Raw genomic sequence first — 27,953 nt, 5'->3', positions numbered from 1 at the left:
GCTTCCCACACTTTTTTTTTCTCGCTTAAACAGGTAAGTGCGGCGTCATTTATTACTTCCGCATATTAAGTCCACGTGACCACCATTTAACCTGTACATTGCAGCCTGTGATAGTGAAGTTAGTGAAGCACCCGCAAAACGGAAATGGCTTCAGACCAATTTATTGGGCTGATAATTATTCAAACAGTGTATGACAACTGTCATTTATAAAGGAAAAAATACATCAACTTATGTTGCTGCGGTGTTCTAATTGTGCCAACACCGTTTCAATGTTTATCTCTTTTTTTAAAAAATATTTTTCAATAACATATTTAAAATAATATGCATTACTTTTTAAACATAATAAGCTTTTTGCTACACTTAGAATGAAAATACACACAAATATGACCAGAATACTTGATGCTCTGGGGCTGTAGAAAACTTGAAATATGTACCTTTCAAAAGTTTTGTGTCGGAGGAAATGAAACATATTTTTTTCAATTTAAAGGTAGAAAGAAAATATGAAATAAATCCATTAAGTTCTCGATTTTTCTGACAAAAAACACATTAGTATCAAAATGTTGGATGTAGATTCAAAATGTCTGATGCAGCTGTGGAGCAGCTGTACAGTGAGGGAAGGGCTGTATGTGTATGTTAAATATTCTTTACAGTTCTGTAAAAAAGGCAGAGCCACTCTGCATACTTTACAAAGTTCCCTATGTTTGGATACAATCAATAATCATTGCCATCACATCGAGAGAGACACGCCATGGTTGTTCAGTGGTCCCGCAGTTGCTTTGCGTCGCTGTCCTTTTGTCACCTCAGACACTTGTGCTCTTCGGATTTATCCTATTTTAGTAACCATTCATTCACTGGAAGAGAAGAGAAGACAAAAGTAGGATTTAGCTTCAGTTTTAGCAACATCTGCGTACGGACAGTGCATAGAATTTTGACGTGCTTCTCAGTGTGAGTGCACTCAAATTGCCTGGGTGAGACGGTGCCGTGATTGGTGGAAAACAAGGAACTGTGCTGTGCAGTGCGCGAGGCTGCATTTTGACTCCTCATTATATGCTGCCGTTGCCGTAGGTTACAAGAGAAACCCGTCATGATGGCTTCTCGAAGCACTGCATATTTCAAATGTGTTAAAAATGTGGTTCATAGCAGAGACTCCATCCGTCCATCCATCCATCCATCCATCCATCCATCAAAATGTCGGATGTAGATTCACAATGTCTGATGCAGCTGTGGAGCAGCTGTACCGTGAGGGAGGGGCCTGTACAGCTGTATGTGTATGTTAAATATTCTGTTAAATATGAAATATTCATCCATCCATCCATCAAAATGGATGATGCAGCTGTGGAGCAGCTGTACAGTGAGGGAAGGGCTTGTACGGCTGTATGTGTATGTTAAATATTCTGTTAAATATTAAATATTCATCCATCCATCAAAATAGATGATGCAGCTGTGGAGCAGTTGTACAGTGAGCGAAGAGCTTGTACGGCTATATGTGTATGTTAAATATTCTGTTAAATATTAAATATTCATCCATCCATCCATCAAAATGGATGACACAGCTGTGGAGCAGCTGTACAGTGAGGGAAGGGCTTATACGGCTGTATGTTAAATATTCTGTTAAATATTAAATATTCATCCATCCATCCATCCATTCATCAAAATGGATGATGCAGCTGTGGAGCAGCTGTACAGTGAGGGAAGGGCTTGTACACCTGTATGTGTATGTTAAATATTTTGTTAAATATTAAATATTCATCCATCCATCAAAATGGATGATGCAGCTGTACAGTGAGGGAAGGGCTTGTATGTGTATGTTAAATATTCTGTTAAATATTAAATATTCATCCATCCATCAAAATGGATGATGCAGCTGTGGAGCAGCTGTACAGTGAGGGAATGGTTTGTACGGCTGTATGTGAATGTTAAATATTCTGTTAAATATTAAATATTCATCCATCAAAATGGATGATGCAGCTGTGGAGCAGCTGTACAGTGAGGGAAGGGCTTGTACAGCTGTATGTGAATGTTAAATATTCTGTTAAATATTAAATATTCATCCATTAAAATCACTTTACCTCTGTACTGCAGCTTATGAACCCTGTTGTTGGGGCAGTCTTTGCCCTGCATGCTGAAGTTGATATTGGTGCGGATGCAGCGGTTGATCAGAGGCTGAATCGGGCGGACGTTGTCGCTCATGCTCAGGAAGATCTGAGACGGCTGGTTTTGACTCAGAAGGCGCAAGGAGTGCATCTGAGAAGGAGAAGTCTGCTCTGTTATCTCCATTTTTGATCTTGCCAGACGAGATAGGCTCACCTGCATGCGTGTGACGTAAACTGGTTTGTTCATCAGTATCCACGTGGCGGTCTCAAAGCATGGGGGGATGGTCATTGACCCATCGTAAGTGATGAAACTACTCGTCTCTGGATAGATCTCCTCGATGTTTAGGCCGGTCAGAAGATAAGCATCATCTGCGGAGAGAAAAAAATCAGTCAGAAGACAAAAACAGGATGGTCAATGGTCAGGTAGAAGAAAATTAATTTCAACAATAGAAGAGCTCTACTAATCACTGAGGATGCATTCCGTGAAAAGTACATGGGCACCCCCATAAAATGCCTTTTTGACCTTCACCTCCATCTTACACCTACATCATATTTTTACATATCATCTAAATTACAGTGATGCTTTGGTTAACATCATTTATCTGTTCCAGAAGGTCCGACTCAAACCAAAACAAACTCTAACCAAAGCAAATCTTCCCATAGAAAATAATGTAAATCCAATTCATCCATTCCAGACACCCGAAAATGTTAACACAAAACATTTTACACATAATTATTATTGTATATGGATAAAATGATGCAAAAATAATTAGCCTACACGGAGAATAAACCAGGTTGAAGATGGCAATCTTTCTGTTGTTGTGGACACCTCCCCCGATGTGCCGCCACGCCCATATCGGCGAAATGGTGCGCTGCACAAAATGACCACTTCATGGGGTGCGCCACGCTCCGCCGCCCTGCGCTACTTTGCGCTGCGCCACGGACACAAATCCCCATGCGTTTGTTACGTTGTACGTATACCATGCAAGTATCGCAATTTCATGTGATTCGTGTGATGCTACGTAAACAAACCAGACGTAAGCCGAGGCAAAATTGTAGCAATAATATACATTTGTCCCAATAAATGACATTCTGCGATATATTAATAAATGTTATTAAATATAATATTTTTGTATTTACAGCATAGAAAGCATAGCATGTTTACGGTTTCTAAATATGGTCTCCAATTCTTTGTTTACGACAATTCTCACGCTGCAGGGACTTGAGATGGCTAGCAAGCAAATTGATTTTCTTTAAAACTTAAAAAGCCAAAAACTTACCACTTCCACACGAGATGTGAGGATAACCTTTATTTGCTCCATCCTGTCAGACATGCAATGGCAACTTAAGGCTTTTTTTTGAGTTTTTGACTACTAAACCCGGACTAAAACATCATACATAGAATGTAACTAAAACAAGGAGAATTTTCATCCAAAAGACCAACAAAAAACTAAAATGGCTGCCAGAAACAACAGTGCAAGTAGCATCTCATAAGTCTTTTTTTATATTGCCAACCCGAGTGCACCAGCAGCAGTCCTCAGTTCCAACAATCCAACAATTCAGTCCTAGCGTTGTCCATAACAGCAACATCATCATCAACCAATTGTGGTTATTTTGAACTTCAACATTATTCTAGTCATGAGGCCATGTGACCATTATTCCATTTCTTTTCAAACACCATGCCATTTACAGCCATGCTTTCAGCCTAGTAACCAAGCAACATCAGCCGTTAGCGTGTTCCAGGTCTTCACTACAGGCTTTTGTTTCGTTTCGCCCTGTATTCTGGTTTTCTGTATGTTGAGGTCAACAAATCCTTCTGACTCTACGAATTCTATGAGACTTCATCATTGAAAACGGAGTAAAAAAAGAAAAATAACCACTTACTTTTATATGTTACCCTTGTGATGGTGTCTCGGTTCAGCAATCGATTCAGAAAAGTGTTGGATGTTTCAGCTATCTGGACAAACAAAACAAAAGTCTTTGTCAGATGGCACTGTTGTTCTTTTTAAAGTACATTTAATATAGAAAACACAGCAGTGAAGACCCAAAACCTGGAAGTGACCAATTAAAATGTAGAATATCCCGTTTACTCGTGCATGTAGAGTGAACTGCAGTCGTCCATCGTTTACTTTGGTTAACTGGTTCCGGACCGATAAGTGAATTTCCACCATTCAATATAAAGAAATTGAATATTTTCATAGTTACGGCGCAGAAAACCTGTTTACTCTCGTTCATCAATACATGAAATAACACCCATATTGTCACCTTTACATTTGTACTACTAAAATACCACATAAATACGATAATATAGACTCACACAAATGACTTTACACCAGTGTTAGCCAATGGAGTTGACAAAATAAGCCATTCAAAATGGTAATAAAACTCCTGTTGGAGTTAAATGTAATCCTTGGGAACGTTAGTGCCCGTCTCACTGAACAATGACACCTTGTGGCCAATGTACTACACTGCATTCACAATTAGAATGCTTCTACTGCCTTGTATCTGCATGCTATTTCTTTAGTTAAGTTTCATTTAGTCATTTTAAGGTTGAAAATATTTAGTTTAAGCCAAGAATAATAACTAATAATAGGCCATAATCAACCAATTATTTATAAATGAATAGTTTTTAGAGGTTAGAGATGTTTAAATGGCGTCGTAACGAGACAAGGTCTGACATGCGTAATAAAACGATGTGATGGTTATTGACCGCATCAAATGTGCCAAGCGTGACGGCACATACATGTCACTCGTGTCTTTATTAGTACATGTTCCGGCATTTCAACTTCTTATTACAGTTAATATGGGCTGCTGATGCGGCACCATAGCAAAGATGCTAGTCTTTGACTGCAATCTAAACGAGTTCAAACTCACCTTCATGAATATAGACACAATGACAAGTCCATTCGGGCTTTTGGCAGCTTCAGTATAATTTGTATACAGTTCGTGATTGTAGTGAATTAGCTGAACCTGGAAGAGAGAGGAAAAACATTATTTTCAATATAATGAAACTACTTGTTCAGTGCAACAATCTTTATTATTTATGACTGAAAGCCATCCGTCCATCTTCTAACCGAGGTCGGGTCGCAGGGGCAGCAGCCTAAGCAAAGAAGCCCAGACGCTCGGATCCTGGGGGGGTTCCTAAGCCAACGTGCCCTGGGTCCTCCCCAAGACCTCCTATCGGAGGAGCAGCAGTTCTACTCCCTTCTCAGCTTATCTCTACGGAGAAAAAACTCATTTCGGCCACCGGCAATGTTGTCCCTTTCGGTCACAACCAAGAGGTCGTGACCTTAGGTGAGGGTATGAACATAGATAAAGTGGTAAATTAGAGCTTTGCCTTTGGGCTCAGCTCCCTCTTTAATAGCAACGTCATTTACATATGAAATAAAAGACAACTATTAGAAATATATTCATTCATTTTCTACTGCTTATCCTCACGAGGGTCGCTGGGGGGTGCTGGAGCCTATCCCAGCTGTCTTCGGACGAGAGAGGCGGAGTATAACCTGGACTGGTGGCCAGCCAATCACAGGGCACATATAGACAAACAACCATTCACACTCACATTCATACCTATGGACAATTTGGAGTGGCCAATTAACCTAGCATGTTTTTGGAATGGGGGAGGAAACCGGAGTACCCGGGTGAAACCCACACATGCACAGGGAGAACATGCAAACTCCACACAGAGATGGCCGAGGGTGGGACTGAACTCAGTTCTCCTAGCGGTGAGGTCCGCTAACCACTCGCTATTAGTAATATATGTGACGTAAAAATACTATAACATAGGAAATGGACTTTTACTGCCTCCGTACTGTACATAGGAGACACGACCTAAGCCCCTTTCCCCTTTACTTTACTTGGTGTTGATCATTTGTCTACTAGCTGCACGGTGATTAGCGGTGCTGGTTAGCATTCTGGCCTCACAGCCTGGAGATCAAAGGTTTGAATCTCAGTTAGCATGCTCTCCTCGTGCTTGCGTGGGTCTTCTCCAACTTCCGGCACGTTATTGTGAACTCCAAATAGTCCATAGGTGTGAATGTGAGTGTGAATGGTGGTTTGTCTATACGTGTTCAGTGATTGACAAGTGACCAGACCAGGGCGTACCACACCTCAGCACCATGATTGACAGCTGGTGCTTTCACTTTTAATACACACCTTGTGGTGTGACCTGGACACGTCTTCAGTGATGTTGCAGGTCTTACAGACCCCAACTAGGGGCTCTGCTCCAGCAAGCTTCCCATCAGGGAAGCCTGACCATCGGCCCACACCAGCGGCGGATGTGGAGCCACCGGCGGGAACATATATTGAACCGAAATTGAGAAAGGAATTGGGTATTATGAAGGTTACGTTTAGCTTCAAAACCCTGTCAGATGGCTCTCAAAACCAGACCATAGTTATCTATAGTGTCGACTTCCAGAGAGAAGTGAGAAGGTACTGGAGCACTGCTGGTACCAGTGTTTGGTTTTTTTGATAGGAGCCCTCTTGCACTCACCTCTCCAGAGAAGGCCTGCCCATTGAGAAGGTGTTCAGAACCCAGATTGTCCTCACTACCGAAGTGGAGCCGGATCTCCTCCAAACGATGGCTGTACATCATCGGTCCACCAGAGATATTAACCAGATGCTCTTTGTCCAAGCGCACAGAAACATGGCGGCCTGTGTTATACATCGTACCCCTCACCTGAAGAAGTAAACGCAAGGAAAAGTAGTCTTTCGTGGAAGTTGTATGGGAATAAAGTCACTTGAAATTTACAAGAAGAACATAGAACTAAATTAAAACCAAAAAAAGGCTGTAATTTTATGAGAATAAAGTCAAAATATTAAAAGCAAAAAAGGCTAAAAAATATATTTTTGTAGCATTACAGTTGAAATATTAAAGCAAAAATCTGAGAAAAAAAAATAAATATTTATATTATATTTTATATATATTTATATTTTGGGGGAAAGCAGGTTTGGAAAAAAGTAATAATATTATGGGAATTAATTCACAATATTATGTCGTAGGACTCCAGTATTAATACATTTATTTATTTATTTTATTATTATTATTATTGTTATTATATTGTTATTATTATCATGTTATCATTATTATTATATTATGCTTATTATTATTTTCATTCATTATGATTAATACAGTATGTAATATTTTCATAGTTAGAGCATGTTTATGTTCAAAAGCTAATATTTACCATTATTAGAGTCCCGCAGACATGAAATAACACCCCTATAGTCTCCTTGCTATTACGCTGCTATTATTTTTTGTTGCTCAACTGTAATGCACAGGCTACGGGATCACTGCAGGGACACAAGAAACGGCCGCCGCTAGCATAGCATGCTACCGCGCTAACCAGTTAGCCTCTCCCATTTACTTAGTCCCCACTCTGTTTGAAAAACTTAAGAATAAGTAAAAGGGGAAAATCTTACCACTTCCACACAGAATGGGAGAAGAAGTAATGTCATGTAACAAACAGTACTGATGCCTACTGGCCAGAATACTACAAATAAGTTGTGTTTCAATATTTTTTGGAAGTATGCTGAACTTGTCATTTCAATGTAAGCAAGTAAGGAAATGTCGGTAAATAATCAATATCATCATCAGAGGGAATTGACTTTACCTTTTGTCCACCTGTGTTCAATTTCATGGACTTGAGATACGGGTCAAAAATCATGTGGCTGGTCTCAATGTTGACTGGTGATTGCCTCTTCCCCACGGAGCACAGGTTCCAGGCGGAGTTCACCAGGCCCCAGAAAGACGGCACTGCAACACAACACCCAATTGTGCAAAAAGAGGTTTACACAAATATTTCTTCGTCATTAACGTTTGTGGTATTACCTTTTATTTGCTTAAGGACTAAATGGACTAAGCTCTGATTCTCCGGGAATACTTTCTGGTGAGCTTGGATATGTAATCCATCAATCCTCCATCTCGGCAGTGAAATTCATTCATTCAGCACAGCAGTAAAATATCTAGTAGAGTATTTCCTGTTCTTCAGATGCTGCTGTCAAAATAAAATGCGGGCTTTTGCTCCCTATTGAAAGACAGCAAGCTGCACGGTGGTCAAGTGGTTAGCGCGCAGACCTCACAGCGAGGAGACCAGGGTTCAATCCCACCCTCGGCCATCTCTGTGTGGAGTTTGCATGTTCTCCGGGTACTCCGGTTTCCTCCCACATTCCAAAAACATGCTAGGTTAATTGGCCACTCCAAATTGTCCATAGGTATGAATGTGAGTGTGAATGGTTGTTTGTCTATATGTGCCCTGTGATTGGCTGGCCACCAGTCCAGGGTGTACCCCGCCTCTTGCCCGAAGACAGCTGGGATAGGCTCCAGCACCCCCGCAACCCTCGTAAGGAAAATCGGTAGTGAATGAATGAATGAATGAAAGACAGCAGGCTGCACGGTGGTAAAGTGGTTAGCGCGCAGACCTCATAGCTAGGAGACCAGGGTTCAATTCCACCCTCGGCCATCTCTGTGTGGAGTTTGCATGTTCTCCCCGTGCATGCGTGGGTTTTCTCCGGGTACTCCGGTTTCCTCCCACATTCCAAAAACATGCTAGGTTAATTGGCCACTCCAAATTGTCCATAGGTTTGAATGTGAGTGTGAATGGTTGTTTGTCTATATGTGCCCTGTGATTGGCTGGCCACCAATCCAGGGTGTACCCCCCCTCTCACGCCCAAAGACAGCTGGGATAGGCTCAAGCACCCCCGCGATCCTTGTGAGGATAAGCGGTAAAAAATGAATGAATGAGTGAATGAATGAAAGACAGCTGTGACAAGCACATTCCTGCTCTCGCACGCCCCGCCCCCTAATACTGATTAGTCAGACCTACTTTAAAGACAGTCATGGTGCATAATAAATGTTTTTGTAACATAATATGCACCCTGCCTCCCGCTCCAAGACAGCTGGGATAGGCTCCAGCATAGGATAAGCGGTATAGAAAACGGATGGATGGGTATATTATTGGCGACACGCTGACAGACAGAAACTGGCACCCGCCATGATCCAACTCAGATGGTCGGCAGGGCTTGCGCTCTAAGCCAAGAAGAGACGCACGAGGCAGCCTCATCTCGGGTTTCTGCACTATATTTGTTCAGGAAATGTGAATATTTACTAAAGAAAATATTCAACGTGATTGGAATAATACAGTTGAATGGATACATATTAACATTTATTTTACTTTTCATCACCTCTCTGCTTCACTTGCTCCCCTAATGAAGACGTAAATGGGAAAATGGAACAGAATATGAAAAGTTTTTATACTTATTGTATTACTTTTTGTTTGGGTTTGACATGGTGTGGAACGGAAGCGGTTATGATTTATGATGTGTGGGGCAAGGAGGAAACAAATGTTATGATAGGCTTCAACATTACGGATTGCATGCAGCAATACTCTATATTATATTACTCAATATTATTATAATTACACAATATTATTACACCAGTAGGTGAGAACACTTCCATTTCCTTTTTCCATTTCCAGTTTCTTGGTCACTTCAATGCAGATCATTATAAGCAGCTGGTTGCAAACCTCCTACAACATGTCACTGAAGTGAGAAGTAAGTGATGAGCACGGGGAAGGATTCCACCAGGACATTGCAGGTACGGAGAACAGATATCAGGGAAAGGGGAATCCGTGTAGGACTACTCGGAATCTGGTCAGGGATGACCCTGCTGCTGAGAAGAAGACAAGCCACGAAGCCTAGTTCTTTGTTGTTTTAAAAGGGAGCCTATTATGCTCATTTTTGGCCTTTTGTATTAAGTTGTGGACTCCTATAGAGCAGCTACACACAATAACCTGCACAGAAAGCAGAATCTGCACCTATTCCAGCTGTATTTCCTTGGATTTTCCAAAGCGCTTTTGCTGGGAGTCACCAACTTCAACCCTTTCCTGACCTTGCCCCGTAGAAAGATTTCCTGGGGAGTCATAGCTATAACAGAACAAACAACAGAGCAAAGCAGAGCTGTAGGGTGGGCAGTCCTAGACCTGGAGCACACGCCCATATAAGGAAGCCCAGCTCACTGTGACGTCACAGGGAGCCAGTGTTGGAAAAAACTCTCTGAAAGCGTTCAGAGCCATCCCAAACGTCTTTCAGGGCTCACTTCGAAATGAGCAAACCTCATTATTTGAAACGTTAGCATGGTTTAACACCAGAATACAACTCAATATTGATCATATTTAATCACGTGCTGGTGTTTTCAGATATTTCTTGTTTATTTCTTCATTCATTCATTCATTTTCTACCGATTTTTCCTCACAAGGGAGGCTATCCCAGCTGTCTTGGGGCCAGAGGCGGGGTACACCCTGGACTGGTGGCCAGCCAATCATAGAGCACATATAGACAAACAACCATTCACACTCACATTCATACCTATGGACAATTTGGAGTGGCCAATTAACCTAGCATGTTTTTGGAATGTGGGAGGAAACCGGAGTACCCGGAGAGAACCCACGCATGCACGGGGAGAACGTGCAAACTCCACACAGAGACGGCAGAGGGTGGAATTGAACCCTGGTCTCCTAACCATTCGACCACCGTGCCGCCCGTGTATTTCTTCACAGATAAACATGTAAACATTTGTATATAATCTTTAAGCAAAAGACACCACACCAGCTTCCTGTATTTCTTAAATCCGATTGTGTTTCTCACCTCAATGTTCCAAAATGGAGTAGCAAGTGGTGGCATGTTGATGAAGAAGGTGAGAAACACTGTTGAAGTAAATCACGATCAAACAGGAAGGCGGGGTCTCGCTGCCACTTTGTGTTTCCCACATCATTAACCGGCAAATAAACATGGGTTTGCTCCACTTGGCGTGCCAATAACGCTGGAAGCCATCAGGATTCAGGACCGTCAAAATGAGCTTAGGTGGTTTGAAGGAGACAAGACCATTGAAGATGTTTTTCGTTCTTAAAGTATTGTGCTTCTTTTGCTTTTCTGACCTATAAATGTCGTTAGAAGGTTGTATTCTAGTGTTAAATGATGCCAACGTTTCAGATAACGAGGTTATCTGAGATGGCTCAAAACGCTCGGTTTCAGAGGGCGTTGTAAAACCGGATGGTTTGTGATGTCACACCATTCCTTATATGGGCCCTCCCCCAAGCTCTGTTTCTGTGTTTACGCTGTTAGCAATGGCTCCCAGGAAGTGTTTCTTCGGGTGTAAAGGAAAGATACATTTGTTTACAATTCCAAATGACGTCACCATCAGGCGGAAGTGGTTGGAGTTCTCGATTCCCTTCACACTGGACTGTTTAGTGGACTAGTGGACTAATTTATTGCTCCCTGGTTCTACCATATCTTACTTATTGTGTGGAAATATGGGCTAATAACTATAAAAGCAATCTTCACTAAAATGTACTGCAAAAAAGGTCAGTAAGGATAATTCATAATGCCGCCTACAGAGAACATACTAACTCCTTATTTCTAAAATCACAAATACTTCAACTTGCTGATATAGTTCATCTTCAAACAGCTAAAATAATGCATAAGGCTAAAAATAAGCAATTAGCTAAAAATGTCATCCAATACTTCTCTACAAGAGGACAAATATGATCTCAGGGAAGAAGTACATTTGAAACACTTCTATGCTAGGACTACGTTAAAAAGCCATAGCATTTCAGTATGTGGAATCAAACTATGGAATGGATTGAGTAAGGACCTCAAACAATGCACAACGATGAGCCAATTCAAGAAACAATACAAGCAGTTGATGTTTGCTAAATACAAGGATGAAGAGTCTTGAACCAGTCATGATGTGCTATATATATCACTATATTGACACTTACTATGGTACCCATTATGTCATTGGATGCTCATATCACCTCCTACTTCGGTACGTGACAAAAAAAAAAAAAAAATTTAAAAAACCTTAAACTATAATAGGAAAGCAGGAAGTGAACAAATGTAACAGTTACTGATTGTAAAAGTACCAGATGGAGGGGTAGGATTTAATAAGCTTTGCTTCTTCCTACTCCTTTTGGACATGTGGAACTGTGAACTGATTATGGGATGCACTCAATTGTAATCTGATGCATGTTCAAATGAAATTAAACCATTACCATTACCATTACCAGTTGTGTCTCATTCCCATTTCTTCCTTTTGTATTTTGAAGCTCTACTTAGAACCTCCTTATGATCCAACAGTGCAAAATGGGTATTCTTGCCCTTTTTCAGCTGGTCTTAACATTTTGGTCAGGAGGGTATTTGAAGCTTACCTGGAACGAAGCTCCCCTGAACCACCTCCTTGTATGCCCACCAGCCTTCATGAATTTTTGGTGGATTTTGCTGAGCTGTAAAGTGAGAAGAAAAAAAATATTTAAATTATTATTACATACATTATTTCACTTTAAATTATTCTTGTAATTTTTTTTTCCCCAATGAAGAATTTTACGTAGAATAATTTCTTGGTAAAAATGTTCCAATTCCAAAAAGACAAGAATTAAAAAGTGAGGCTCAACACTGATGTTGGTTTAGCAAAAGATTAAAGATTTTTTTTTAAAAGTCAGCAAATAGTTAAGTGCCTCCCATTGGATAATTACTGCATGGGTGATTACGTTTCAGCTGGCACCAATTGGAGTCATTGGAGTCATTTGGTAAACAAGCATGTGTTCGCTTGTGTTGGCATGCATCAAGAGTAAGAAAACAAATAAAGAGGTTTGATGAAAGTAGTAAAAAACTGGGTTAGGGACCGTCCATTGCATTCATAAAAAAATTGTATGGACGGTGGGGGAGACTTTGCACACTGGTGAGAATCTCCTGTCATCAACATAAGATCTTAGTGAAAAATTAATGCAGCCCTGGACAGAAATATATTCTGCAGAAGCTTGTGGAAAACATGAGAGAGAGAATGTGTGCCATAATCAAAGTTAAAGGCGGGGCAAGCAAATATGGTGTGTAGACCTTATTTATGGCTAGCAGTGTCGACGATAGCGTAGGTAGAAGATTGTCGTTCCATGTCCGCACGTTTTCACAATGTACTAAATAATTTATTATTTTCCATCCGTATTTTTTTTTCCCCATTTGAGAAAACTGTCCATGACTGTCCAGATGTCAGTGTTCAAGTGCTCACATTGTTTGTTTTGTTTAAAACCAAAATATTCGCACACCGGGTCTTAGAAACCGAGCTAACCGAGCTAACTGCTAGCACTCTGAAGCCACTCACTAGTAGCCCCGCCTCCACAAAGAAGCTGAATGAGATGGCGGTTCACTCTTTACGTTCATTTCACTATTAAACCAAACTGAAGAGATTGATACAGTGTGAACACTCTTGTCATCCAGCCTGTGTGATACTGAGAAAGTTTATCGAGGTCGTCATTGTTATTGACCTGTTTTTTTTTAATAATTAGATTATGGATTATCATGACGGGCCTATTGACAACATTCATTTTTATTGCAAAGGTGTTTGCCTATTGGTGAGCCGTTATTTATAGACAGGAAGTAACAGACAATATGACCAATCACATCCTTAATGGTGAGTATTTCTTTTGGACCGCAGAAATGCAACAAAAGGGCATACCTGGAGAGCAGCAAAGTTTATTTGAGGGTCAATAATGCATGCCGTGTACGAAAAATGTGTACATGTTGGCAAGTCTGCTCTTCATCTCCCTGTTGTGGGATACATCTGCAGCGGATTATCAGATTAGCAGCTGGAGATTCAGCTTTCCTGACAGGGCCCTGACAGTGTTTGGGGATTTAGGGCACTTGTTTGTTGTGTACAGGACACACACATACACACACACACACACACACTTTCACAAAAAATATATCGACACTCTGTCATTTCACCGTCATCTATCATTTATGTTTTTTACTGCAACTGCTACTTTTTATTCCAGTTTTTATTCTGTATCCCATTCTGCCAGCCTTCCAATTCCAAAAAAACTTCCAATTCCATTTTTGTTGAGCTAGCTAATGATGCCAGCAAGAAAGGACATCCCTTCAGTACAGGCTATTTTAGTTCTATGTGTTCTATGTCTATGAACACATGGAACCTACCAATAGAAAGATTAGACTCCTCTCTTTCATCAGAAGAAAAAAGTTTGTTTCTACCTTTTTCGGTTCTTTACTAATCAGCGTTAGAACATTGGTAAGTTTCAGGAAAATATCAATTCCCAACTAAAAAAAGGGAGAAGATACATTTCAAGTATAATTTGACACAAATATTTTTTTGCTTTTGTGACAGATTAAATATGCAACATGAGCAACACAAATAAGATAAGATAAGCCTTTATTTATTGACAAAAACAGACAATTTCCGATACTGATATCAGCAAACGCTGATATTTATAACATGACATATCTCCTGTTTTTCATGATCGGGGAAAAAAATCTGATACCGATATCACATTTTTATGTTTATATAGGGCCAATATGTATCGATACTTATGATATATTCTGCCACCTAGTGGCCACTTTTATGGCTTAAAATTGCTCTGAAGGCCAGATGCAGTAGCGGGGAGTTGCGTCATCACCTCTGTTAGCCTCTCGCACAAAAACGTGTAAATGCACTATAGTTATAAAAATGTAAAAATACGTCGTTGAACACGCAGTATATGAACACATATTGTACGCTAAGTGAAAACGCATGCAAACCAAAGCGAAATTTTCAAGGTGAACAAAAAAAACTGCTCACCAAGGCAAACGCTAACCAAGGTTCCCATGTATTTATTTGTTAGCAACAAGTTTAGAGTTGATTTGAATAAAAAGTTTATAAAGGTATAAATACTTGATCAAAGGGAATAGGTATTCGATCGCAGTACTGCACAAAAAAGTACTAGGTGGAGGTCTAAACACGTCGAGTCCACGTTGGTCACATGAGACCACATAACATTGGCCCGAGTCTCAGATTGTGTGGCCACTCCAGGATCCCAGCGTGGGAACTCAGCTCCCAACTCCCTTGACATCATGATCCCTTGGTCCCTTACCCCAGCAGGGTCCAGTTCTCCCACTGATGGGACGATGACCCCAATAACGGTGCTTTTCCTCACTAAGTTAATGGTCTTGTGTGGGTCTATAATCTCGTCCCCTGGGGTACCACGGCTCCTTGGTGCGGAGGTTTGAACGGGAGGTGTGACAGGTGTTTTTTTTTTTATCTACTTTCCAAAAAACACGTAGCCTGTCAAAGCCCGTCAAAACTGCAATATGTGATCATGTCATGATAGAGGTAACATGAAAAATGACTCACCTGATATGCATGTAAGACAGTTGGCTTGGAGAATGAATAGTAATTCCCAAAACATGTCCATCCTGTATCCTCATTCCACGCTCACCCAGGAAGGATTCTATTAAAAAAAAAAAAGGTAAAATATCCACGGGTAAAAGGGTAAATAGGTAAAGGTAAGGGCTTTCTTTCAGACGGTGTGTCCTCCCAGGCTGCTGGGTGCTGTCAGCCTCCCACTAGATATTTTCCGCATCATACAAAGTAGGTCATGGGAGCAGGTGAATAAACGTGATGTTCCTCCAGCATGGAAGACGGAAGACGGGAGGAATAATTCCAAACGACAAAATAAACGAGGTGCTGCCGAGAGGATTGTGTTTTTACATCCATCCAGATGACGCCGAGTGATCCCAGCAGCTTCACGACGACGACTCAAGACGTCCCATTTGGTCAAATCTTGTATGTGAAGGTAAATATAGATTAATGATTAATTATCGGTGTCATTAATCACGGGATGGCTTTGCAGGTCTTTCAATTGCCTTGGCCAGGTTTGGAAAATCTACGATGAGGCTTCTTCCCTCAATGCAGGAGACCGACGTCAAGCACGAATCGTCAACGCACACATTTCCTGTTAAATGTGTCAAAATAAAAGCCAGTGTAAAAAAATATATTAATTGAGATGAGTTAAATGTGGTTTTAAAAACTCGTTAGTTCATTTTTTTTAAAACGTAATATGCACGGAACATTTAGAATATTTAGAAGGTCTCCGTCCAACAATAGTAGTACTACAAAGTGATAGAATGTGTTTTTAAGGAAGACAACATCCTGTATACAAATACACCGCAGTCTTATTAGCGGCCGCTATGCTTTGCACGACATCATTTATTCTTTAACACCTTTGCAGTAAATTGCACCCACATTTGGAACAGTGAAAGGATATGTCATCTTTCCTGGAGAACAGGGGCGTCCAAAATGGGAAAAATGAAATGAAGTCATTATTAATGAGATATCATTGTGAGGTATTACGGCCGTTCTTAAAAGTTTCAAGTCACTTTAATTCTCTTTCAATTAATGCTTTTTTTTAATGGAACAACATTAAATTCTGGAAAAGTCAAGCAATTTTTACAACTATACTGTTTGATTTTTGAAACTGAATAGTAATTTATCAAAAATTAGATTTATAATGATGGCGCCACGCATGACGAATGAGCAGTTCACTATATTTTCCATCAAGCCAGTAGTCATGCCAAAATGTTGGGTTGCTGCTGGATGTTCACAAAAGTTTTGGACAAAAATTTTTTTTTTTGCAGTGTTGATTGCACTGATAACTGCTTTGAAGGAATGCCTTTACAAGAGGCATTTGGTTTCTTGGAAAAAAAAAAACAAGACAAGAACGACCACTACGTCAAAGTTGGTACACAATCGTAAGTCATGTTTTGTTTACCTAATGTCTTCTAAACACTATTCCACTATAGCGACAAGACTGCAATTTACACTCAAGTGCGAATCATCAAATAGTCGCACCCCTGATAGTACCTTAGGACCTTCCTGATCAAAGAGTCAACATTATGGTTGAACAGCTGATGTTGGCTAACATGACAGAAATCTGAGACCAAATCTGAGGTCTACTGCCAAATCTTGCAAAAAAATATTTTCTGCATAATACCTACAACCAAATTTTATGAAGCATTATTGTTAATTTTTTATTTTTTATTAATATTTCTCTCACAGGGGAAGTGCACTTTTTGGGGGAATTTTGCCCATCATTCCCAATCCTTATATGAAACATAAACACATATTTCTTCCCCTTTTCTGTGCATTCTAGCATGAGAAAACAAGTTAATATGAGCTAGCTAGCAAGGGATGTCATGGGAAATACCTATTTTGATGCTATAGCCCTCACAAAAAAAATGTATCTGGCGGACTAACAGAGAGTGGATACCTAGATCTCCATTACGCGACAAAGACTCAACAAGATGCTGGTTTCCATCCCCTCCCAGCGGATCCAGAAGCATTCCCAGGCTAATTCCCAGACACAGTCTCTCCAATGTGTCCTGGGTCTTCCCCGAGGCCTCCTACTGGTCAGAAGTGTCCTTAGCATCTCCGCAGGGAGACCTCATCTGGCTCCTTTCAATGCAGAAGAGCACCGGTTCGAGTCTGAGTCTCTCCCGGATGACAAGGCTTCTCACCTTATCTCTACGGGAGATTCCCCAGCCACCCGAAGGATCAAACTCCTTTCAGCTTCTTGTAGCCACGATCAGCATGCTGACTTTCAGTTTCTTGGTCCCAGCCTGCGCTGGAAGCATAAGGCAGCCACAGAGCGTGGTCCTGCAAGGTGAATCGCCGGCTCCAGAAGCCCATAAATCATGAGAAAGAAGCTGAAATGTCCAGGGATTCTACCTGCAAGCCAACTAAATCAGGGCGATCGCTTGCTTCGGCATGCATCTCCCCAGGCCAGGAGAGGATGCTTGTCAGGCGGGCAGGTCTGCGTGACGCTGTGGTGGACCATGTCAGGTGGATCAACTCACTTAGCGCTACGGTCGTTTGACATTCACAAGCAGTATATTTGATCATGAGGGTGAGGTTGTAGCCTATTCCAGCTGTCTTTGGGCGAGAGGCGGGCTACACCCTGGACTGGTGGCCAGCCAATCACAGGGCACATATAGACAAACAACCATTCACACTCACATTCATACCTATGGACAATTTGGAGTGGCCAATTAACCTAGCATGTTTTTGGAACCCACGCATGCACGGGGAGAACATGCAAACTCCACACAGAGATGGCCGAGGGTGGAATTGAACCCTGGTCTCCTAGCTGTGAGGTCTGCGCGCTAACCACTTGACCGCCGTGCCGCCCCGCTAATATTTACATATATCCCAGTATTGACAAACAAGCTTTCGATTGGGTTTCGATCTTAACTTAAACATCGCTGAAATCTGCAATGCATGCATTTGTGACCACTTCCACACTATGTTCCGTCACGCTGCCTCACTGTCAAATGCAGGCGTGCACTCAATGAAGACTGGCACTGCCTCTCAGATCCCTGCAGCATTTAATGACTCGGCGCTGCGCACCACAGAGTTTTATTGCCATTTTAGCCCTGATGAGTTCTAATCCATTTTTAATTCAACTTGCTCTGAGCGACTGGTCCACTCAAGAACTCACAAGGGAGGAAATACAGATGCCTACCAAAAAAACCTTAAACCTTACAGGCTGTCCTTTAAAATACTGCAATACTGACATCACTGGAAAATTCTATTCCGGTTTTAAATCAGACAGCACTTTTTAAAGTTTCAAATGATGTGTTTAACTGTTGACTTTTAGCTCTAACTGCACTAGATCATACTTCCATGCCAGCAGAGGATTAACAGTCCTGCCCACAAAGGGTTCTATCATACCTGTCAAGCAGGAGCTACTCCATGCAACTTGGCCAACACGCCTCCTCAGCATCTTCTCTGAACTGTGGCCTGCCTCAGGGCGCAGTCTTGGCGCCTGGCCTCTTCTCTCTGTGTTTACTTCCCCTGGGAGCCATCTTTAGAAGTCACAGCACATCCTTGCACAGTTTTACTGATGATCTTCAAATATATACTGCTTACTACTCACGTCCAACATCGACTACATCCAGCCTTTTCTTAAAGGAAAAGCGCACTTTCCAAAGATTTTGTCCATCATCTATAATCCTTATGTGAAACATGAACGTCTTTCTTTTTTCTGTGTATTCTAAAGATATAAAAACAACTAAAAATAACACAATGTGACCTGCATATTAAAAGGGACCTATGATGCTTATTCCACTTTTCTGACCGATAAAACATGGTGTTAAACCATGCCAACGTTTCAGATAATGAGGTTTTTGAGCCCTGAAAGAAATTTGGGATGGCTCTAAACACTCGGTTTCAGAGGGTGTGGTCATAACAGGCCCTTTGTGATGTCACAAAGGAGCAGGCTTCCTTATGGGCGTGGCCATTGGTACAGATACAGACACACGCCCTGTGCAGTTTTCTCTGCAACTCAAACACACATTTCCGTCGCTCTGTAACCTCTCGCTACACTGGACCACCATGTAGCGGCCAAAGGATTGGCCCCAGTCGGGTCTGATGCGGTCTTGTTTGCTCCCATTCTGCCACAACATGGTCTTTGGTGAAAGTGTTGCATCTCCCCAAAACCAAAAAGCATAAAACCTTGTTGGAGGATTTTGAAAGCAGCATGGGTAGATCCCATCAGCACCTTTAATGTGCTTTTATATTTTTAGAAAGCACAGACAAGAGAAAGTCCAACATGGTAGCCCACTCCTACAACCGGAATAAGTAATTCCATTTCTGTGCAGAGCAACTTACCCTTCCACAATTCAAACTCGACAACTAAACCTTGGACACTCGCTGAAAACGTATGTTATATATAATCAATCCACCTTGACACGGCAAAGTGACATTAATTCCTGCGATCAGTGTAAGTAAACCGCAGCCCACAAATGTATATAACAGCTAGAGGGTCTTTAATCCTGACTTTAAATCCTGGTAAAAATAGTACTGGGACTGAGCGCTCAGGAGATTATATGAAGGGATTAACTACCCCTTCATTTCCTCTAAGGCCATCAGTTGCTCCTGGAAGCAAAATATGCCAGTTGCAATTGATAACAGCACACTATATAACACTAGTGTATCATTGATAGCTTTAAACTTCAATGTACTGGATACAGGGCACCACTCTAGTGTTGGAATGTTCCACAAAAATGAAACAAAAGGTCATTTCTATATTCAGGATACAAGGATTCAAGGTGTTTGTCTTTCCAATAAAAACACTTACATCCTCTGAACAAGATGCTTCGGCCGCTTTCCATTTCTATGGAACAAAGGAGCTTCAGATTGTGCAGGGGTGTCAAAACGGCAGTGGGCTATGTGGAGATGTCAGCAGGGGACATCCTTCATGACTGAAGGCCCTCGTCTGTGTGGTAGTGGCTGGCTTCTTCACTTCACAGAGGACTTCCTCCGGTGGAGTAGGATCACTCTTTTGGAGCATCATGCGTGTTCCCCTCATCTAAATGCAATTGATGACATTTGGGGATGGATGGCAAGGTATGGTTCCAGACGCTGGGCGCTGGATGTGAAGCACCTGGAGCAACATTTCCACTTGCTTCCTGGAAACACGAAAGTTTTACACAAATTATCCACAAAAGTAGAAAAATACAACTATAACAAAACGGTAAAGTACAACACAATTACGCTGGATACGGGAAACATACAAAATAGTGCTGCTCCACACGGAAAAATAGCAGGGATGTATATAAATATATATATGTATATATGTATATGTGTATATATATATATATATATTAAAATTAACTAATAGTTTAGTTAATTTAGTTTATATACATATATTCCCTGCTATTTTTCCATGTGGAGCAGCACTATTTTATTATATATATATATATATACATACATACATATATGTATATACACACATTAGTTAGTTACATACAAAATAGCTAAAAGTGCTGCTCCACATGGAAAAATAGCAAATATATATATATATGTATATATAATATACTTATATATATATACTGTAGTAAAAATATACTGTAGTATATATGTATATATGTATATGTATATGTATATATATATTCCCTGCTATTTTTCCATGTGGAGCAGCACTTTTAGCTATTTTGTATGTAACTAACTAATGTATGTAAGTAACTAATTTATGTAATAATATAAAAAAGGCACTGCTGGAAAGAAAGGAGGATAACTCAGACAACAAACAAAACAAACACTGGTACAACCAAGCAGCAGCTAACTAGCAAAATGCTATATTATGCTTTAACAAAAAAAAACTTTTTAATTAATATTTCAACTTCACACTACTAAAATGACCTTATCATATTACTTTAGTCTTGTAAAATTACAACATTTTTCTTCATTTTTTCAAATTTTTACCTTATTTTTGGAAGTGTGCTGACGGAATGAATGGATTTGGCCCCATTCTCCCGAATGCAGTCGTCTGATCCAGGGCGGGACCCACACACGCCGGAAATGAGTCATCATTTGGGGGAGTGTCGTTTTCCGACACTTCCGGAGTGTGCGCCCTCACATAAAGCCCAGCAGCGCTGTGCTGTCTCTCTTTGGCCACCATTGCATCGGCTTCGACGTGTACCCGCCACACAACACCATTGTAAGGTAACGCAACTCTTTTTTTATTTTTTGTGAGAAAACAACAAATGTTTTACCTCGCCGCTTGTTTGTGAAGGCTTCTTGTGCCGGTAATGATATTAATTGTAGTTTGTGAATGGTTTCGTATGTGTTTGTTTCAAGCTATTGTTGCGTGTCTTTTGTTATATGCGAACGTATTGTGTCGGTGAGACAAAAGTAGCCCAATTCTTGTGGTTAATTTGGAGTCCATGTTTAGTCCGGGGCACACAAGGAGGCCATGTTGTGCTACTGTGAGGCCTTCTTCTTCTTTTTGCTTTGCTTACGACCCATCACACATTATTCCCAATGCCGTTTGAGAAGTGTGCAAGAATACTAAGTAGTGTCAATGACAAATACCGGATTTATGCTACACGCAGGTAGTCTAATTACCGAGAAGGGAGTTGAAATCAGGGGTGTCCAAAGTGTGGCGCGCAGCTTCTTCTTGTTGGACCTCAGTGTGATTTATATGACTTAAAAACATGAAAAACTTCTGAAAGCATCAGAAGCTATGACACAGAAGTTATGTAATAACTTAGGAGTCGTTGGGCGTGGACGACCGCTGACGTGAACCTGTTCCAGTACTGTAGACACATTAGCATGAAATCCCCGACTACTACAAATGTGTTTTTTTTTTTACTTCTGATGGAGGATTAAAAGCAGATGAGTGCTTTTGCATCATTCGCTCGGAAATCTGCATCACCAACGTCTGTCTGTCCTTTCCGATATTGCAGTCTGTCATTTATGACATCATTGATTCTGATTTCACAGATTGTATGTTTATGCTAATTATTGACTATTGATTTTTCTCAATCAAGATGTTCTTAAAATGGAAATCAATACAATAAAGCAGCAAAAATAGAGAAAAACTCAACCCTTGGCCATATTGAACGGCGTGAATCGGTGTCTTTGTACCAGTGGGGAGAGGCAGGGCCATAGCGAGACAATTTGTGAGCTATGTGTCGCATGCTACACAGCCGAATACTTTTTGTACCTGTTGTGTATTTCATTAACTATAAACTGTGTATTCCACATATTGTGGCTGGAAGTGTATATGCAAATGAGCTATTTCAAAGTATTTCTCCTTTTGTTTTGGTTAATATTCATACAATGAAAGTGACAGATTCCAAATGAGAAATATTTTTGCGTCCATTTTGGGGTTTCTACTGCCCTGATACACGTCGGAGCTAATCTACATCTTTCCACAGAAGGTGAAGTGACTCTTGTGTTTATATTTGTGAGGTTTTATTGAAATATTTTTCGACTTATTTGCAAAATGTGTGCAAATCTTTTCAACGTCCTAATCCCGTTTGAGGCCGAAATGAGAAGATATCGTCATGTTTCCCATTAATGTTGTATGAATTAAAAATGGCTGAAGGCTGCAGCTGTACGATGAGCGTGTTGGTTGCAGACGTTTGAGCTCGCTAGCTGATCAGGTGGTTGAAGTGTTCCGGTGCAGCAAAAGGGAAAGTGCGGATAAAGAGGCGTTCAAGGCTGCTAGTCTTAAGCGGCGGCAAAGAGCGAGCGGTCGCACTGCTGCGTTGTGTCGTCTATGTCAGCACAATGGGATCGGGGCCGTCTGCGGCCGGCCATGCGGATGGTTGCGCCAGATGCAAGGAGATGTGAGGGAATTGTGGCGTTTCTTTTCTTTTGGTGGGAGAGTTGTTGTGATGAATGTTGCTGTGCTTTTCAGAGTCATGGCAGAGCAGCAGGAGCGCACCTTCATTGCCATCAAGCCGGACGGCGTACAGAGGGGCATCATTGGGGAGGTCATTTCCAGATTTGAAAGGAAAGGTTTCAAACTGGTTGGCATGAAAATGCTTCAAGTGAGTACTTCTGTTATCTTTGATTTTATTTAATTTTTTTTTAAAGGAACGCTTATAAGAAATTGTTGATGTGCTCATAAGCAAATCGAAACTCGCCGTATTTAATGCAAGTGTTTGCATGCTTGACAGCTGACAGTGACTGAGACCTGCCGTGAGCTGATTAACAGCAGAGTCTATTCTTGACACGAGCATCTCTGGTAATCTGTCACAGGCAGTCAGCTTAAACCGGGGTGTCCAAACTTTTTCCAACCAGGTCCAGATAGTAAAAGCAAAAGGCCATGTTTATTTTGGAAATATGCTAAAGTCTTAAAAACTAACCCTTTATAGGGCACTCACTGAAATACTTAGAAATTTAAAAAATCAATCCTTCAGTGTTATTGGGGGCTATAAGACATTTTTTCTTTTTACTTTTTAAAAAGGTTTTGGGTGCAAATCAAGATCAAATAAGTTACCATATACGGTTCCTTGCCCATTTAGGGTTATGGAAAAGGGACAGGTCAAAGTGCACAAGGTGACATCAACAGAGTGACTGTGATCAACTTATCATGGTTGGTTTTTAATGTTTGGGCCGAGAGTGTCCGAGGGGGCCCCAAGCGTCAGAAAATTGCAATTTTCCGACTTCTGAATGAAGAAGGAAGTTTGATACTCTCTGGCTCACTCCTGATTGATCACAGCCCATGACGTCACTTCCTGTGACATTGTCTGATCTTGGCTGATTGGCATGAGAAAGTCACATGACTCTGTTGCCTTGCTGAGACATGGGGAAAACCTGGTTAAAGGGATCCGTTATGCTTTTTTGTTTTTTTACACTTTTCTGACGTAAAAAATTACTTAGAATGTTGTATTGTTGTCTTAAATGATGCTAGCGCTTCAGATAGTGAGCCGCGATACATGCTCTGCTGTTCCCCAAGCTCTGCATCCCCCACAGTAGTCCCGCAAAATGGTCATGTCATGACCACATTTCCACTAAGGATGTTGTGCTATGATTGTCTGCAGTTAGTAAACCATTGTGTCCGGCTTCTGAGCTCCACGGCACCAGCGGTACCTCTGACAAAGTGTGTCCGACAATGAATGCTCCTCCTCGGGCAGACAAGGCAACATGAGACCACGTATCAAATCCAGTCTATAACGCTTGGTTTTGAAAAAAAAAATCCAATCCACTTTATTTATATAGCGCATTTTATAAACGGTTTCCAAAGCGCTGCATAGACTAGTACAAAAGTAAAAAATGAAATGCAATTAATACAGGCACAAATTGAATTGAATCCAAAGCTAAAAGATCAAATAAGAAATAAAATAGTAAAATAGATATTTAAATATTAAAAACAAGAAGCAAAGCAATAAAAATATAAAAAATAAAACCAATTAAAATAAAAAAGAACTAAAAGACACAGGACCATACGACAGTTTTAAGACGAGACTTAAAGCTTTCCATGTTGGGGGGGGGGCCTTTTGTACTTGGGAGGGGAGAGAGTTCCATAGCTTGGGGCCAACCACAGAAAAGGCTCGGTCCCCCCTGGTCTTAAGTCTCGTCTTGGGCTCCAACTTGTGGTGCCTAAGTCGACATATGGCTCAGCCCTATTTATATGTATATATTTGAAACAATACTGTTCTTTATAGACGCATATTTCCGCCACAAGAAAAATATCACAATGCTGAGTCATAATTATACTATAAAAAGTTGAGCGTAAGTAATTGGGAATATGTGCAATACAAAGTCTTTAAAAAATGCATCTCAGCTTTGTCATACAGGAGAAAAACATTAGTATCCACTTCCCTTAGACCCCCTCACCCTGTGTATATTTAGATATTTCAACTTAATCTTCATAAATCTTCTTTTGGTGATATGACTAAATTCCCATAATATTGCAGCCTTTTCACCAACATAATTGTCCAAAAATTAATTAAAAATGTATTCAAATATGGGCTACGTTGCACACCCTTAATGGGTTTTTTATTTATTACACAAGTGATATTGATGGAGGGCAAAGTTCACATTAGCCTTAGCGGTGATGACTTGCATTTTTCTTGGTCCTGGTACCAATGGAACATGGTGAAAAGTCACTCTTTCCACCTGTTCACGCTACAGGCATCCGAGGACCTCCTAATGCAGCACTACATCGACCTGAAAGACCGACCTTTCTTCCCAACTCTCATCAACTACATGAGTTCTGGTCCAGTGGTCGCCATGGTAACCAAAATATCTGGTAGTAAATGGGTTTTCGTGACTCTAATGGGTTCTCCTGGTATCAAAATGTCAGGTGTGGGAAGGCAAAGGTGTTGTCAAGACCGGACGGGTGATGCTCGGAGAAACCAACCCCGCCGACTCCAAACCCGGAACCATCAGGGGAGACTTCTGCATAGATGTCAGCAAGTAAGTCGCCATGAGTCAAACGAGTAGGTTTTATGCTGCTGGTTCTCATTAGGGCTGGGGGCGACGTGTTGACTATCGATGGCGTAGATACAAAAAATACGTCTACACAAGAACTGCATGTCGATGCGCCTTCACTCAGAATTAGTGGTGGGCAAAAGCGTTCATTTCAGTGAACAGGATCATTCAGTTAAAATAGCCGTTCATTTCCCCCTGTGCATAGAGCCGGTCGGTTCGCTCCGTCATGTTCGCTCCGTCATGTTCGCTCCGTCATGTTCGCTCCGTCATGTTCGCTCCGTCATGTTCGCTCCGTCATGTTCGCTCCGTCATGTTCGCTCCGTTGGTTCTGATTTTCTACAATAAAAGCTCTGATAAAACATTCCACTGTTCTCATATCTTAATTTTTATTTTTCTGCACAAAATAAGATGAAAAATAAATAAACCAAGAATAAAGAAAATCAATCAGTAATAAATATAATAATGATGATAAAACAGCAAACAATAAAAACTTAAGAAACCACATATAGTTGGTGGGTAGACAAATTATTTTTTTCAGATTAAAATGAACAAAGCATTATTAGAGCCCTGTAGACATGACAAAACACGACTATAGTCACATTTATACTCTTTTTATTTACAACATATTGCGCAACTGCAGGGTCTTGAGACACATGCTAACTCGCAAACTAGAGAGCTAGCGACCTAAACGGCAGCCTTCAAGTTATTTCCTTTAAACTTAAATAGCCAAAAACTTACCACTTCCACATGGATAGGGAGGATAACTATTAACAGTTATTTAACCTTTAGCATGAACATTAATCAAACGTAATAATTTTTTCTGGGTACATGATACCATACAGCATCCATATCAAACTTGCGTGGGCTACACTAACATTAAACTTTCATATCAAGGCGGGGGCCTCAAACTAGTGTCCTGCGGGCCTCATTTGTCCCGTGGGCCACGTGTTTGAGACCCCTGACTTAGATATATAGATATATATAGATTAACCTGTTTGTGGTTTTCAGGGATTCATCGATGCATCGAAAAACTTTTCTAGATTAATCGATTACAGAAATAATGGTTCAACCCAGCCCTAGTTCTCAACATCCACGAGTGAAATTTATCCATACTGGTCGGTCGGGGGGGGGGGGCAAAAAAAATGGTTGCATCTAGACATGGATAATACAAAAATGTACGACCGGGTCGCTATGGACGCTGCTTAAAGATAGCTGGTTGAATAATGCAAATGTTATAATGCACGGAAAGGGTAGCGACTCAAATGTCACATAAGATCGTCTTTGTGTTCAACTAAAGTCTTGTTTTTTTTCTCGTCAGAAACATCATCCACGGCAGTGACTCAGTGGAGAGCGCTAAAAAGGAGATTTCCCTGTGGTTCAAGGACGAGGAACTGAACACCTACACGAGCTGTGCCTTCAGCTGGCTCTACTGAGCGCTGTCGTGCAACAAAAGGGCACGCTTAATCGGGACCGTAGACACCTCTGTGGTTTGGCTTTCTTTTGCCTCTTTTTACCAAACGGGAAAAAGTAGTTTTGAATCGATGGCTCTCTGAATAAATCCATAGTGTACTTCCTGGGCATGTTCTCCTAAACATTCCATTGCCTCAATCATCTTGTCCTCGGTGTCCTACTTGTACTTTACAATAAAAGTCCTTTGAATGTGGGTTTTTGTTTTTTTTGCCTTGTACACAGTGGATTTCAAATAAAAACGACCATGTTAAAATACTGACTTTTCTGTGGTGTAATTTGGTCTTGGAACAGACTGGATAGTTTTTAGAAAATGGCTCCTTTTTTCCAGAACATTAATTATGGATTCATGTTTTATTATTTTTTACCCTCAAACTTGCAAAGCTATTTTTTTTCTCTGTTCATAAAAGGGTGTCGTGCTGGTGAGCATTCATTCATGTGACATCAAGATGCTGATGACACCACATGGCTACTGTAGAGGCATGCCTTTGGCTGGTCACAATAAAAGGCCCCTCTATTATGTGCTATTTAACCATTTGCTGGAAATCCCATCTACTGTGTATAATTCTATTTTACACTTGTTTTCCCTGCAGAGTATGCAAAATGTAAAAAAAAATCCTTACATGATTTTAATACACCATTTGACAATTTTACCCAGGATTTCTGAAACTAGCTTGTCACTCTGCTGCAAAATGGCTTTATGAATGAACAATATTGTTTTGATGCCATTAGTTTAGAGATTGGGGAAATAGTTCCCCGGACGAGTGTTTCACATGTCAATTTAATAGACAATTCCACCATTTCCACTGATCATCACAGAAATGACTTTGAATGAGTAGCCACTC

The 27,953-nt window shown here is 40.8% G+C and overlaps 2 protein-coding genes across 3 annotated transcripts; one reads left to right on the top strand and one right to left on the bottom strand.

Annotated features, from left to right (window-relative positions):
* Positions 1 to 145: 145 nt before the first annotated feature.
* LOC131109502 (carbonic anhydrase 10 (inactive)a) lies at positions 146 to 21,311 on the bottom strand. 2 transcript variants are annotated; one of them, XM_058061605.2, is made up of 11 exons: positions 21,178 to 21,311; positions 20,051 to 20,381; positions 15,268 to 15,364; positions 12,299 to 12,373; positions 7,706 to 7,848; positions 6,586 to 6,771; positions 4,968 to 5,063; positions 3,978 to 4,050; positions 2,308 to 2,462; positions 2,070 to 2,244; positions 146 to 851 (listed from the first exon to the last, which is right to left on the bottom strand). In XM_058061605.2, exons 3-11 carry the CDS (start codon positions 15,326 to 15,328, stop codon positions 829 to 831), a joined length of 987 nt encoding a protein of 328 aa, XP_057917588.2. In that variant the 5' UTR covers positions 15,329 to 15,364; positions 20,051 to 20,381; positions 21,178 to 21,311; the 3' UTR covers positions 146 to 828. The 2 variants fall into 2 exon arrangements, with proteins under 2 accessions (XP_057917588.2, XP_057917587.2); XM_058061604.2 differs by lacking the exons at positions 20,051 to 20,381; positions 21,178 to 21,311 and adding an exon at positions 15,432 to 15,851.
* Positions 21,252 to 27,304, top strand: LOC131109504 (nucleoside diphosphate kinase B-like). Its single transcript, XM_058061609.2, has 5 exons — positions 21,252 to 21,417; positions 23,120 to 23,252; positions 25,342 to 25,443; positions 25,514 to 25,626; positions 26,960 to 27,304. The coding sequence occupies exons 2-5, from the start codon at positions 23,124 to 23,126 to the stop codon at positions 27,072 to 27,074; spliced, it is 459 nt and encodes a 152-aa protein (XP_057917592.2). The 5' UTR covers positions 21,252 to 21,417; positions 23,120 to 23,123; the 3' UTR covers positions 27,075 to 27,304.
* The last annotated feature ends 649 nt before the right edge of the window (positions 27,305 to 27,953 follow it).

The sequence above is a fragment of the Doryrhamphus excisus genome, linkage group LG2 (assembly GCF_037039965.1).
Source record: "Doryrhamphus excisus strain RoL-2023G ecotype Guam linkage group LG2, RoL_Dexc_Guam_v1.1, whole genome shotgun sequence".
Taxonomy (NCBI): domain Eukaryota; kingdom Metazoa; phylum Chordata; class Actinopteri; order Syngnathiformes; family Syngnathidae; genus Doryrhamphus; species Doryrhamphus excisus.
The sequence above is the reverse complement of the archived record's forward strand: the minus strand, read 5'-3'. Positions and strand labels throughout refer to the sequence as shown.

Bases quoted from the DNA above. Each gene is read 5' to 3' on its own strand.
- LOC131109504 (XM_058061609.2), top strand. From the start codon at position 23,124: ATGGCAGAGCAGCAGGAGCGCACCTTCATTGCCATCAAGCCGGACGGC. The intron at 23,253-25,341 runs GTGAGTACTTCT...TTCACGCTACAG, and splicing joins TTGGCATGAAAATGCTTCAA to GCATCCGAGGACCTCCTAAT. The intron at 25,627-26,959 runs GTAAGTCGCCAT...TTTTCTCGTCAG, and splicing joins TTCTGCATAGATGTCAGCAA to AAACATCATCCACGGCAGTG.
- LOC131109502 (XM_058061605.2), bottom strand. From the start codon at position 15,328: ATGGACATGTTTTGGGAATTACTATTCATTCTCCAAGCCAACTGTCTT. The intron at 7,849-12,298 runs GTAAGCTTCAAA...GTTGTGTTGCAG, and splicing joins TCAGGGGAGCTTCGTTCCAG to TGCCGTCTTTCTGGGGCCTG. The intron at 2,463-3,977 runs GTAAGTGGTTAT...TTCTCTCCGCAG, and splicing joins CACAAGGGTAACATATAAAA to ATGATGCTTATCTTCTGACC.